Consider the following 13391-nt stretch of genomic DNA (forward strand, 5'->3'; position numbering starts at 1 on the left):
TGTTACGTGTTGTTCAGTAGTGCCTACAGCTGCCGTCTGTTTGCCGCCGAGTGGCATGAATTAATTAAGCACCCGAGTGATTAAATTATTAGACATTAAATTCAATTTCAAACGATATTGACAGGCAATACGAGAAATTAAATCTGTGGTTTAGGCGGATTAAAATTTCTATTCCGTCCTGTTTAACACGCAATCCGGTCGTCCGGTTGGGCGACTTTGTGGCAACGACAATCACGTCGTCATCGGCAGTCGCAGTTTTTTGCGACTGGATTCTATTTTTTTAGGTCTAATGATTCCATTTAGGGTCTCTATAGCCACAGCTGTAAAGGCGTGGGTTTTTAGCATGACCATACTGAGGGTGACGGGTTCGAATCCCAGTCGTTCCAGAAACTTAACGTAATGGAAATTTCTTTGACTGCCTTGAGCATACTGTATCTTCGTGTATGCCACACGGTGTGTACATGCAAAATGTACATTGACAGAGGAATCTCTCAGTTAATAAGAAGTTGAGAAACAGGTTTTGTTCCTTTGGGTATGTAACGTTAAAAGAGCAAGACTGAAACTTTGAAAGATCATAATGATCAACTATCATGGGTTAACAGTGGTATTTTTTAACAACATACCTTTGCGTTTCGCTCAAGTTAATCTATATTGTTCATTAAGTTTTCTTGAAAGAGTGTGTTTTTGGAGGCAAAATCGAAATATGTACCGCTTTTTCATTTAGTTCGGCCGCGAGCGCGTCGTCGTCGTCGTCGTCGTCGTCGTCTATTTCACAGTGCTCATCTTCGTACTGATATATTTCGGGTTTTGTAATAAAGTACGCTGGATCACAGTTAGCACAAGAATGAACTGGCAAATCTATTTTGTCTCTGCTTTTATCTCGTTCACAAGTATGGGTGTGTTAAGGTACCTGGTGAGTACACAAGTGTGTTGCTAGACATTGCTGTCATTTGATGGTACACTCTAAATCTTAAAGTTCTAAAATGGGTATATACTACAACTTCTCATCCCTTCGGATGTTATTACTCCGGCTGTTGCCGACAGTTAAATCTAGAGTTAAGTTCACTTTTTTCTAATTCACTTTATAAAAATCTGATATTCGAAAAGAAAAATAATCCATGATAACAAAAAACGAACTAACGAATATGATTAATCGTAAACATACATCTCATCTCTCTTAGGTTTTTTTGATCTGTCCGATCTTCTAAGCATAACCTGTTGCTCATTCACCGAATCTTCATGTTTTCTCTTCCGCCTAATTCGAGCATCCGCATTCGCTGGCTGCACATTGGCCCTTGCCATTTCTCTGCTATTGTGCAATTCGTTCGTCACGGCTCCCTCTTCATCGCAGCGCCTCAGGATGACGACTGCATTAGGCCTGCATCGGTCGTCTACGTTACATCTTCGCACCTGGTCGCGATGAGCCATGATGGGACCGTTTCCAATTTGCACCTGTAATATATTTCGAGAACGCCATTTAATGAAATTGGCTTTTACCCATCTAGCTTTAACGTGTGGGTTATGGTTTTTATACCATAACTCATCACCCGCTGTCAGATTAGCCAATGGATCATTTGACCCCTCATGGACTTTTCCATCCTTGTTAGGGATGTTAGTATCATCATGCGGTAGTTGCTCTTGCAAATGTTGTTTGAAATGCTTTTTAGGATGGACCAAATCAATCAAAGTTTTGGGATTATACGAAAATATTCGTTCTGATGGACAGTCACCATCCTTCGTCAAACAGTTATTTCTGTAAGTTATCAAAAACAAACTAATTTGATTTTCTAATTCCAGTTCCATCACATCCCTTTCCAATAAAAACTTTTTCATTACATCTTTAACTGTCCTAACAAATCTTTCGGCTTGGCCGTTACTTGATGGATGATAAGGTGGACTTTTAAAGACCTTTATGCCCTGCCTTTCGAGAAAACTAATGAAAGCTCCTGAATTGAAAGGAGGACCTCCATCAGAAACCAGCATATCAGGTAACCCAAATCGTGCAAAAAACACCACTAGCTTGTTTATAACTTTACTTGCATCTGTGCCGTTCTTCATCCACTCAATTTCAAGCCATTTTGAGAAACTGTCAACCATTAGCAAAAAAACATGGTGTTCAAAATAGAAAAAATCTATGTGAATCCTACTAAATGGTTTCGTGGTTGGAATCCATTTGGATAAAACCTTGGGCTTCGGTACTATTGCCATGCTGCCACAAACATCACAGGATGAAACAAACTTTTCTATATCGTAATTAATTCCAAACCAATAGATATTTCTCCTCGCAAGTTGCTTCATTTTTACAATGCCTGCATGATTGGCATGTAACAATTTCAATACTTTATCTTGCATACCTTTCGGAATCACGACTCTATTTTGATATAATACACAGTCTTCAATGATCTCCAAATCTTTATGATTTGCAAAAATGTCCGCAAAACACTTATCCAATTTCCTCGGCCAACCCTTTTGTAAATATGACACCACTTGCTGGAGAAATTCATCCTCCTTTGACCATTTGGCTATTATTTTGTAGTCGATGGGCAATTCTTTTCCGAAATTCAGACTTTTCACACATTCTGCATCTAAATTTTCAGAAACCATTTGTTCTAACGGAAACCTAGAACAAAAATCTGCATTTCCCATTTGGGAAGACGGTCTGTATTGGATTTCAAACTCATAAATAGAGAGCTCTAGTATGAATCTTTGCAATCTTGTTACATAAATAGGATTTTTACCCTCCTTGCCAAATATTCCTACTAATGGTTTATGATCCGTAAAAACTTGGAACTTTTGCCCATACAGATACTTATGAAATTTTTTCACAGTGCTCACTAAAGCCAAAGCCTCTAGATGCAGAATGGGATACTTGCGTTGCGCTGAGTTTAAAGAAAACGACGTAAAACTTATCGGCTTTTCAGCTCCGTCAATTATATGGGATATAACTCCTCCCAAGCCATAGCTTGAAGCGTCCGAAACAACCACTATAGGTTTCTTTGGGTCATAAAATTCTAAAAACTGTGAATTAATAAGTAAATTTTTACTTTCCTCAAAAGCTCTATTACAATGTTCATCCCACACAAATTTAACTTTATTCTTCAATAAATTGTACAAGTGGTACAGTTTCACAGACAATCTAGGGATAAATTTGTTGTAGTAGTTAATGAGGCCCAAGAATGATTTCAATTCCGTTTCATTTTTAGGTGCCTTTGCCTGTTGTATGGCCAATGTCTTTTCTGTGCATGGTTGCAAACCTTTATCACTAATAACATGACCCAAATAATCAAGCTCCGTAACAAAAAAACGACATTTGTCCAAGTTTACTTTGATGTTAGCGTCTGATAATCTTTGTAATACCAAAAGTAATCTTTCTTTGCATTCCTCAATAGTCGATCCAGCAATTAAAACATCATCTAAATAACAGTAAACAAACTCAATTCCCAGCAACACTTGGTCCATAACTTGTTGAAAGATTGAAGCACTTGATGATGCTCCCTGCGGTAGCCGATTATAAATATAAAGTCCCTTTATTGATAACCATAAATTTTTTCGATCTATCCGACAGCAATAATTGCGTGTAGGCTCCTTCAAGATCTAAAGAACAAAAAACTTTACTCCCGGCTAAACCAGCAAACAAATCCTGTGTTGTAGGCAAAGGGTACGTATTTGGTATGATTACCTTATTGATCGATACCTTACAATCGATTACCAGACGAATGTCGTTATTCTTTTTTGTCACAATCACAACAGGAGAGGCCCATTCACTTGTCTTAACAGGTGTAATAACATTTTGTTCCTCAAGCTTATTTAAATAATCCAATACTTTATCTCTCAACCTATAGGGAACTGTATAAGCTTTTTTAAAGATTGGTACATCACTTTTTAGCACTAATTCTGCCTCATAACCTCTTATGGGCTGTGTAAAATCTTTGATGAAAACGTTTGAAAAGGTTTGCTTAATCTCATTGACCGTTGTCTCAGCCTTGTCCATCCATAAGCTATTAATGCTTCCAATATTAGTGAAAAAGTTTCTCCATTCCGGAAAGAAAATATCCAACCATGTTCTTCCCATTAGCGGAATAAATTTATAATCGCTATTTAGCACCAAAATCTTTAAATTTTTAACCGTTCCCCGAAATTCCACCAAGACATTAGCCTCTCCCTCAATCTTGAGTCTGTCCCCGTTTACCACAACCAGTTTCCTTTCACATTGTACAAGCGGTTTGTTAAATATATCCAAGAATTGATTTTTGCCTATTACTGACACTGAGGCACCACAATCTACCTCCATTTGCAAATTTTTGCCATCCACAACAACATCTATTAAGCAAGGGTTATTTTTGGAAGACGTCACATTCATACATTCAAAATCACCTGCATCCCAATCATCCTCACTCTCAGAATCGTCTGCTTTCAGCTTATTGAACAGCTCCTCCCAGCCATCGTCCTTACTGGGTTCCGGATTCTGCTGGTCCACGAAGTTCACTGCATCCCTTTTCATGTTCTTTAGCTTGAAGCATTTGCGCTTAATGTGACCTTTGATTCCACAAAAGTCACAAATCAAATCCGCATAATGTCCTTTTTGCTTGTCTCGGTTGCCTCTCCAGTCCCCTCGCATCCTGGGGTTGTATGGTCCTGACCGTTCGTTGTAGCTCGCTTGTCTTCGTGGGGTATCCTGTCTATAGCCTAACCTCGACTTCACCGGTCCCCTACTGTGACCCTCCCCAGGATCTACATTTTCAGCCCTAGCCAACCTCATTGTTGCAAGTAATTGCTCTAATTTACTGAGCCTCTTGTCGTCAAGTTTATTATCAGATGCTATAGTAGCAATCCTTTCCCCAACATTATTGTCGGCCAAACCTTTGGAGTTCGCTCCTGCCACCTCCCAAGTGGCAATGATTTTTTCTGCTGTTGCTAGTGTCAAATTTTCCTCATTAAGGAGCCGCTGCTGGAGGGCCTTGTCCCTTATACCAGCAATTACCCGGTCTCTGATGGCTATAGATTTATAATCACCAAAAGTGCAAAATTCAGCTTGCAATTTTACAGCAAGGACAAAATCCTCGACCGATTCGTCCTTCTGTTGCATACGGTTATTAAAATTCAGACGCTGAATAATATCAGGCGCCACTTTGTCAAATCTTGCCTTTAGTTTTGAAATCATATCCCTGTATGCAATAGTATTCAAATCGGTATTAGGGTATAGTAATTTTAATTCAGAATACACAACAGGACCACCTAAAGTGGCTAAATATGCTTTTTTGTGCTCCTCTTTAACTGCATTAATTGAAAACAGGTATTCTAAACGCTCTGCCCATTCCGTAAACCCAGCCCCCTTTCTGTAAGGCTCGATGTTGGTTGCCAAAGAGGATTGCGCCGAAGATTGCGCCATGTTTTTGTTTTTCTACTACTGCACTTTAAAAAGGCTATTGTGAGTCCCACAATTGAATGAAAGGATATTCAGACAATAGAACTGTGGTGAAAATAATTACCCGAGAAAAGAAAATGGTTCAAATAAAAGGAACAAAATGTGTCACTGCTCGTCCCAGAAGAAAAATAAGAAAATTTGACTCACCAGTAATAAAAGCTACACTCTATCGACCTTTGCCGATGTCGCGTCTAAGGCCCTTCGTTCCTCAGGCACTCACCGCTCCCGGTAGGCTGCGAAACAACGTCGAGAATCGGAACTTGGTCGCCGGTTTTGTCTTCCGACCGACCTTTATCAGCTCACCAGCTTTCGCGAACGCCACTCCCGGTATCTGCGCTCTACCAAACCGCACGAAAATCCTGAGCTTTCCGTCTTGGCCGGATGGGAATCGCGGTGCTGGTCCGAATTCGCGAAATCAATCAACGGAGAGTTCACAATTTTCAATATCCACCTCGATATTCACCAGACCTAAGTGAATATAAAGAAAAGGAAACTTTTGTTACTGCTGTAATGGCCGAATTCTTTTGTTTCCCGCACTGCTTTTTTTTTTGTCGCAAACTGTAACAATAACGTGACGCCGATGCCAAAACCTGCGCGGCACCAAAATGATTTTCACTACTAGAGTAATCTAGCTTCAATCCAAGCAATAAAACTTGATTTCCTCACTCGAATCACATTTTTTTTTTTTCTACACTTGGTAACTCACCGTGAGGAAAACTCCAGCCGCACCAAAGTAACTTACTAGACAAAGGTTTCTTTCACCTACTGAATGCTCCCCGCCTACTGACTTGGCACTTTCTGGGCGTCCGATTGGAGTCTTGGGTGTTAAAAGGGTTCTAGCACCAGGCTCGTCGACACTTGATATATTTCGGGTTTTGTAATAAAGTACGCTGGATCACAGTTAGCACAAGAATGAACTGGCAAATCTATTTTGTCTCTGCTTTTATCTCGTTCACAAGTATGGGTGTGTTAAGGTACCTGGTGAGTACACAAGTGTGTTGCTAGACATTGCTGTCATTTGATGGTACACTCTAAATCTTAAAGTTCTAAAATGGGTATATACTACACGTACGAGGCAGTTCAGTGTGTTTTGGAGGCAAAATCGAAATGCCGCTTTTTCATTTGGTTCGGCCGCGAGCGCGTCGTCGTCGTCGTCGTCTATTTCACAATGCTCATCTTCGTACGGGGCAGTTCAGTGTGTTTTTGAAGGCAAAGTCGAAATGCTGGAGTGTGCGGTGGACGCGTCGTGGATCGAGTCGGTTCCGAATTTTTCGCTTCCCGTCGGCGCTAGTTCCCAATACACTTAAAGTTGATAATACATATTTTCTTTCATTTTTTGTATTTACACAAAAGAGTGAAAAGTGTTGGTTGGGCTTGCCGGTCGAGAAAAATCCGGGCGCCGTCAAGTGAGTCGCGTTCAGTGTATTTCTGTGTGGAATAGACTAAAGGTTTCTGCTCCCTAGTGGAGTGGAGACGCGCGATAGAATTTTCTTTTTGGCTAGTTTTTGCGTCGAAAAGTGGTCGGTTGTTAACGGCGGTTTGTGTATATTGATCCATTGTCAAATCATATCACCAACCATAGGTGACTCCCGGACTGACAATGTACCTTACCCTACTAACAAAAAAAATCCTTCCTGAAACAAACGTGGAGATGCAGCGATTCGCGGTCTTTATAACAACGTTTGTCTTACTAACATTCCCTCCCATCCTCGATGACCGTAAGGACGTGGCCGGCGCTGTTATTGACCCTATTAAAGTTGGGAGCTCTCGACCTGTGTAAATGGAGAATAGTAAGCTAGTCCTGAGGGGGCCCCTATAGCCGAGGCGGTAAACGCACGGGTATTCAGCATGACCATGCTGAGGGTGACGGGTTCGATTCCCGGTCGGTCCAGGATCTTTTCGTAAAGGAAATTTCCTTGACTTCCTTGGGCATAGAGTATTTTCGTGCCTGCCACACGATATACGCATGCAAAATGGTCATTGGCAGTGGAAGCTCTCAGTTAATAACTGTGGAAGTGCTCATAGAACACTAAGCTGAGAAGCAGGCTTTGTCCCAGTGAGGACGTTACGCCAAGAAGAGAGAGAGAGAAGCTAGTCCTAAGCGCTATTCATTGGTTCCTTGTGCAATTTCGATTGCTCTGGTCAATCACGGAGTAGCAACTACGAATTGTGCGGTCATCTATGCTCATGCTCATGCTCATGCTCATGCTCATGCATGCTCATTGTTCATTAAGTTTTCTTGAAACACCCCAAAGCTTGAGTAATTTAATATCTGGACGCAAGAAACCAGAACTATCTCGGAAACATGCAATTGAAATTAAAAAAAATTGCAGTCAACATTAAGGATATTTATTGCTCCTTAAAAAAATGGTGATGAAATTATTCCGACTTGATTTCTTCGAATATCACTAATCATGTCTTGGTCAGTCTGTTGAAAAACTTGAGTGGCAATTTTCTTCCACTATATCTTCATCTCCGTTGCATTCTGAACCACCTCTCCACTCTTCTTCAACTTCTGCTTGACAATTGCCAAAATTTCTCAATAGGAAGGAACTAAGGGCGATTTGGAAAATTGATGTCCTCTTTCTTGAAATCCATCCCGTTGCCTCTATACCACTGTAGCAATTCTCCACTGTAAGGGCAACTTGTCAAGTTAGGCCAAAACCTAACAGGTCCATTTTGAGCTATAATAAATGGAAGAACAGTTTTTCAGACACTCCTGCTTGTAAATTTTTGATTCCTCGAAAAGATAAATATTAAGAAGAAAGGCTAGACGAACGACGTGCCTTGATGGCCTTCCATTAATGACGTAGAATTATACAAGGGATGTGGGAAAGAGTCTCTGGTGTTGCTAAGGATACGACCTGTGTGTCAGTACCGTTGGAGTAAGAGGGACACTCCTAATGTTCAAATCCTTGGAAAACGGATGAATTAGATGCCCTCGCATTCTATCTTCGGATACTTCTTGCGCCTGAGAATAAAGACATACAATATGTCCTTCCGAAAAAGGCTGGAATTCCCTTGTGTTAACATCAGGGGTGCCATAAATACAGATTTATCTGGTTTATACAGATTTTTGGGCATTTGTACAGATTTCGTTTCATATGAAATACAAATTATTGAGCTAGAGGGGCTTTTTTTATATAGGATATAGATTTTTCACCCAAATTTTGTATGGGATACAGATTTCTCAAAAAATCACCTGCCATCCCTGGTTAACAGTCCGTTTGACATGATCGTTTGCACTTTTCCATGACTGCTTCGCGTCTCTGGTTTTTATATCCATTATGTCCTATGTTTCCTATACTGGACATGTTTCGAGCAATTTCCAAAACCATGTATGGATTGATAAATCCGATGTTATTGCAGCCGAAGGACATATAGATCACTGACCGAGTTTTTTTTATTTTTATTTTTTTATTTCTGTCGGTGCCGTGTTTATGAGAAATGAACTCGTTTCCATGGGCACCTAGATAATACGGCACCGGAAAACGGATGAACGCGTGCATTCTCCCACGGCAAACCATAGAACATAGGCGTCCATTGCAACGTAACTTGAAATCTTGGTTGAAGTATCTTAGTATTCATGGTTCTTGATTATCTTTCGTGATATGCTTTCAGCAGTAGAAAGTTTTTTTTAATCCTTTTCGGTTTCGATTTGATCCGGTTACCGATTCCAGCTGGGTCAAGGGACCAAAATGTTGAAAAGTCGCCGCTCAAAGTTTAAGAGGACTGTATCTAGGTTGCTGAGTAGGGTTTCCCAACATTGTTTAACCCTTCAGCGCGCGCGCTGTTGTAAAAAGTACAACACTACCAAAAAACCTCGCTTTTCGTATACAGCGCGAGCGCGGTGCAGTTTCGGTTGCTTGATGGCGCGCGTTCTGGAAGGTTAAGGTCGTAGAATTTTCTATTCCAGGAAGCGATCTGGTTTCTTCTTGCTAGGACTGCCCAACTTATTAGCCTTGTATGAGTCAAACGTTCACAATTACATATTTAACCTAAACATTTTATATATTCCACATGTTTACAGGATTTGTTATACAAGCTTGCATTTAAAAAAATAATGTTACACATATGACTGAACCACTCTTTCTGCGCCGTTATCCTGGTAACCATTTGACGTACATTTCTCTAAGAAAAAGAAGAAAAATAATTTTAATAATAATAATAAATAATAATAATAAAAACATAATTTGTTTGCGTCGGACAGAGTAATGTATTTTTTATTATTTAGCATAAACTGAATTTTTAATTGATTATTAGTTAACCATAACAAAAAGAAAAATTTCCAATTAGCATGTTCTGATCATCAATCAAAATCTCTAGTAACAAAGTCTTGATAGAATGTAGGCTTGGATTTACCGATTATCAACCGCTCCCTGGAATACGACAGAAACCTTTACACTAGTTTTCGTGCCATACCGTAAATGCTGAGAACTAATACTTTAGTGATGTATTGAGAACTAGCAAGGAATGTAGTGTAACATACTTCTCATTGCTCCACACGACATCTACTGTAAATCTTCACAACTATTCGCAGTTGTCCTCGCTAAGGATTTCAACCTTACATACTGCGCATGCTTCAGTTCTCAACTGAAAATTCAATAAGACAGGATATTCGTGAAAAGCTCGTGCAGCTATAAAATGTTATCCTTTGTGCATGGGAACAGGAACTAGGGAAAAATAAAAGCTTTCACCTATCTTGAGTTGGAGGTTTGTGAATGCTTCTGCGTGATAAGATGTTTCCAACGTAATGCATGGAACTTGTTTCTTCAGATTCAGCGTTTTTTTTATATCAAATGTAAAAGCATGTTTTATCTGATGATTCCATAAATCGAGATAAAATGGGCGAGTGTCTAGAATGTCGACGAAAAACATATTAATGATTTGATGACATAGAAGCACGTTTATTCACAATGTGGATTTGCATATATGGAATTCAACTTAATTCTTGACTTAATCTGACATGGTAAAAAATGAAAAACCTTCTACAAAATGCATTTTTTTGTTGAATAAATTCTTTCCAGAACAATTTCATAACCTACCTACAGGGAGGCAAATCAAGTAAGTTACCAGCTGACCACAAAAACCATGCTTGCATGATGGCGTACTGCCTATCGACGAGAGCACGTTGCCATGCCTGTTGCGAACTTCCCCTCCAGTAGTGCCTTGGCAACCTGTTGCCAACCAGAAGAGAATCATGATTTTGTTCACTGAGAAAGAGAGTGGAACTTTGTCGCTCTCCGTCGTTTTGTACCAACCGAAACTGAATAGCTTTGCTGCTATTTTACTGAAAGTCTGATTATTATAAACGCATAATATTATAATGAATACTATAATGTCGATATCAAGCATGCTGCAACAATGTCTGATATTTTTTATGGTCTATTTGATATCTGAGTAATTTTTGATTTAAGTTGATTGCAGGCTGCAGTTATTATTTCTTAAAATGTGGTTATAACAACGACGTTAGAAGTTCATTTGATATAGGTATTTATTAAATAACTATAAAACGTTTAGGAATCACAAACAGAAAAAAAAATTTGCTGACAAGACAACTTGATTCACGACTGCAACTCTTAAAAGCTGACAAAAAACTGAAACTGAAATATTCCACATATGTTCAAAACGCTTTTCGATTAGCGACATATTTTTTCCTAAATTTTCAATTATTGGGAAAGCTTTCTGATCTGATTGCATTCTAATATTTTAGCACTGGTTAAAACTTCATCACTAAAACTGTATACATCCAAAGAATGACTCTGAACGTTGTAAAATTTTCTTCTAGAACACTTCTAAAACAGTTGCAGTTGATCGCAAATCTTCATAGACAATTTAACCTTCCGTTAATCGCGCTGTTGTACTTTGTACAACACATGAGAATTATCGACTATTACTTTGAAACCATCTTTTCTATCGATGTCAACCCCAAATGTATTCTACAGGAATCTTATTTGGAATATTATAAGACCTTTTTTGAAAACAGTATAACTCCTTATAATGCGGAAAATTGAAAATCGCAATATGAAGAACGTACTATATTTAAGATAAGATAGACAGTTGAATGTGAATTAGTGTATTTCAAAATCTAAATGAACTAGAAATATGGTGTCTTCGCCAAAGTTACTTGGGATATCAAGGGCCTTCGCGAGGTGATCTGAGAAATTCAGATTTCAACCGATAGGCGGCGCTAGTGAGCATGTAATTTTTATATCCCATATAACTCAGGATCGTGAGTGCTTAGAATGATGGTGTCTTCGGCAAAGTTGTTTGGTTGGTTAAACACTAACTGATGGAGAGCCGTTTGGTTTGAAAATCCACATCTAGGTGGCGCTAGTGGGCATTGAAATTTTATAACTCATACATCTCAGGACCCTGATTACATAGAAAGATGGTGTCTTCTGCAAAGTTGTTTAGTAGATCAAACACTAACTGATGAAGACAAGTATGATGTGGAATTCCACATCCAGGTGGCGCAAGTGAGTACTCAAATATTATAACTCATATATCTCGAGATCCTGATTACTTAGAAAGATGATGTCTTCAGCAAAGTTGTTTAGTAGATCGAACACTAACTGATGGAGAGCCGTATGATTTGAAACTCCACATCTAGGTGGCGCTAGTGGGTATTCAAATTTTATAACTCATATATCTCAGGACCCTGATTACTTAGAAAGATGGTGTCTTCTGATCTACCAACCAACCTTGCCAAAGATATCAACGTCCCAGGTAATCAGACTCGGAGATATATAAGATATAAAATTTGCATACTCATTAGCACCATTTACTGGCGAAATATTGATTTCAACGACCCATCAACCAAATGCACTTAACCTATTTGACAACTTTGCCGAAACCACCATCTCTCTTCTAGTAACCAGGATCCTGAGAACTATTGCATATACATTTTTTATGTTCACTAGCATCATCTAGTGGTGAAACTACGATTCAAACGGACAATCATCTGTTAGTTTTCGATCTTTTAGAAGGTCGGCACGAGAGGTAACTTTTCCTCCATTTGGTCTTCGATCTACCAAACAACTTTGCCGAAGACACCATTTTTCTGAGTAAAGTGGAGCTTCGTGGCCGTTCGGTTAGCGTTACCACGTGTGTAACCAGGCCCGGATTAAGGATTGTGGGGGCCCGAGGGGATGTGGAGGCCCCTCGGAGAGATGACCAAAAATGTTTTTCCTTATTTTCAAAACAGTACTTGAGTAATATGAAAAATAAAGCTAATGTTAGCAACCAAAAAAGGTTTTTGTGGGGGCCTAAAATGTGGGGCCCGGTGTCCCGTGCCTTTTTATCGGGATCCTGAGCTACATGAGATTAAAAATTTACATGCTCACTAGCGCCTCCTAGTGGTGGCATTTGAAATCAAACTGTCACTCATCTATAAGCCCTTGATATACTAAACATCTTTGCCGAAGACACTATCTTTCTAAGTAATGAGGGTCCAGAGATACATAATATATAATATTAACGAGCTCACTAGCGCCGCCAAGTGATGAAATTTCAAATTAAACTGCGAATCATCCGTAAGTACTTGACCTACCAAACAACTTTGTCGAAGACACCATCTTTCTAAGTTATCAGGTTACCGAGATACATCTATCTATATATATAAAAATGCAGTGGCATACGTGGGACCGCGCATAACTTTCCAACGGGAGGTCCAATTTTGGTCGTCTAAGTTTTGTTCTGTTAGTTTTCACCCAAGGAAGGTTTATGAGCCAAAAAACATGGAAAAATTGAGAGTTTTTAAAAATCGATCTTCCATACATTTTGTGACCGGGGACTTGGTCTTGGATAGAAACTTGAAACGTCAAAAAACACAGTAGGCAAGACAAAGTTTGCCGGGTACAGCTAGTAGGATATAAAGTTTATTTGCTCACTAGCGCCGCCTAGTAATGGAAATTCCAATTAAGCGGCCAATAATCTGTAAGCCGTTTACCTACCAAACAACTTT

At 39.4% G+C, this 13391-nt stretch overlaps 1 protein-coding gene across 4 annotated transcripts; it reads right to left on the minus strand.

Annotated features, from left to right (window-relative positions):
• Positions 1–827: 827 nt before the first annotated feature.
• Positions 828–6487, minus strand: LOC109412438 (uncharacterized). Of its 4 annotated transcripts, XR_009997063.1 has the most exons (3): positions 6132–6487; positions 5573–5893; positions 828–1452 (listed from the first exon to the last, which is right to left on the minus strand). XR_009997063.1 is itself a non-coding variant. In XM_019686077.3 (2 exons), exons 1-2 carry the CDS (start codon positions 5159–5161, stop codon positions 1397–1399), a joined length of 843 nt encoding a protein of 280 aa, XP_019541622.3. In that variant the 5' UTR covers positions 5162–5282; the 3' UTR covers positions 828–1396. The 4 variants fall into 4 exon arrangements, 1 of the variants encoding a protein (XP_019541622.3); XR_003899114.2 differs by lacking the exon at positions 6132–6487 and having other exon boundaries at positions 5573–6080; XM_019686077.3 differs by lacking the exons at positions 5573–5893; positions 6132–6487 and adding an exon at positions 4375–5282.
• Between the last annotated feature and the right edge of the window lie 6904 nt (positions 6488–13391).

Source organism: Aedes albopictus, chromosome 2 (genome assembly GCF_035046485.1).
Source record: "Aedes albopictus strain Foshan chromosome 2, AalbF5, whole genome shotgun sequence".
Classification (NCBI taxonomy): domain Eukaryota; kingdom Metazoa; phylum Arthropoda; class Insecta; order Diptera; family Culicidae; genus Aedes; species Aedes albopictus.

What these genes read in the sequence shown, in the direction of transcription:
- LOC109412438 (XM_019686077.3), bottom strand. Translation starts at nt 5,161, where the DNA reads ATGATTTCAAAACTAAAGGCAAGATTTGACAAAGTGGCGCCTGATATT. An exon ending in TGAGGATGATTGGGATGCAG is followed by an intron (nt 1,453 to 4,374) that starts GTGATTTTGAAT and finishes AATATATTACAG; the next exon opens with GTGCAAATTGGAAACGGTCC.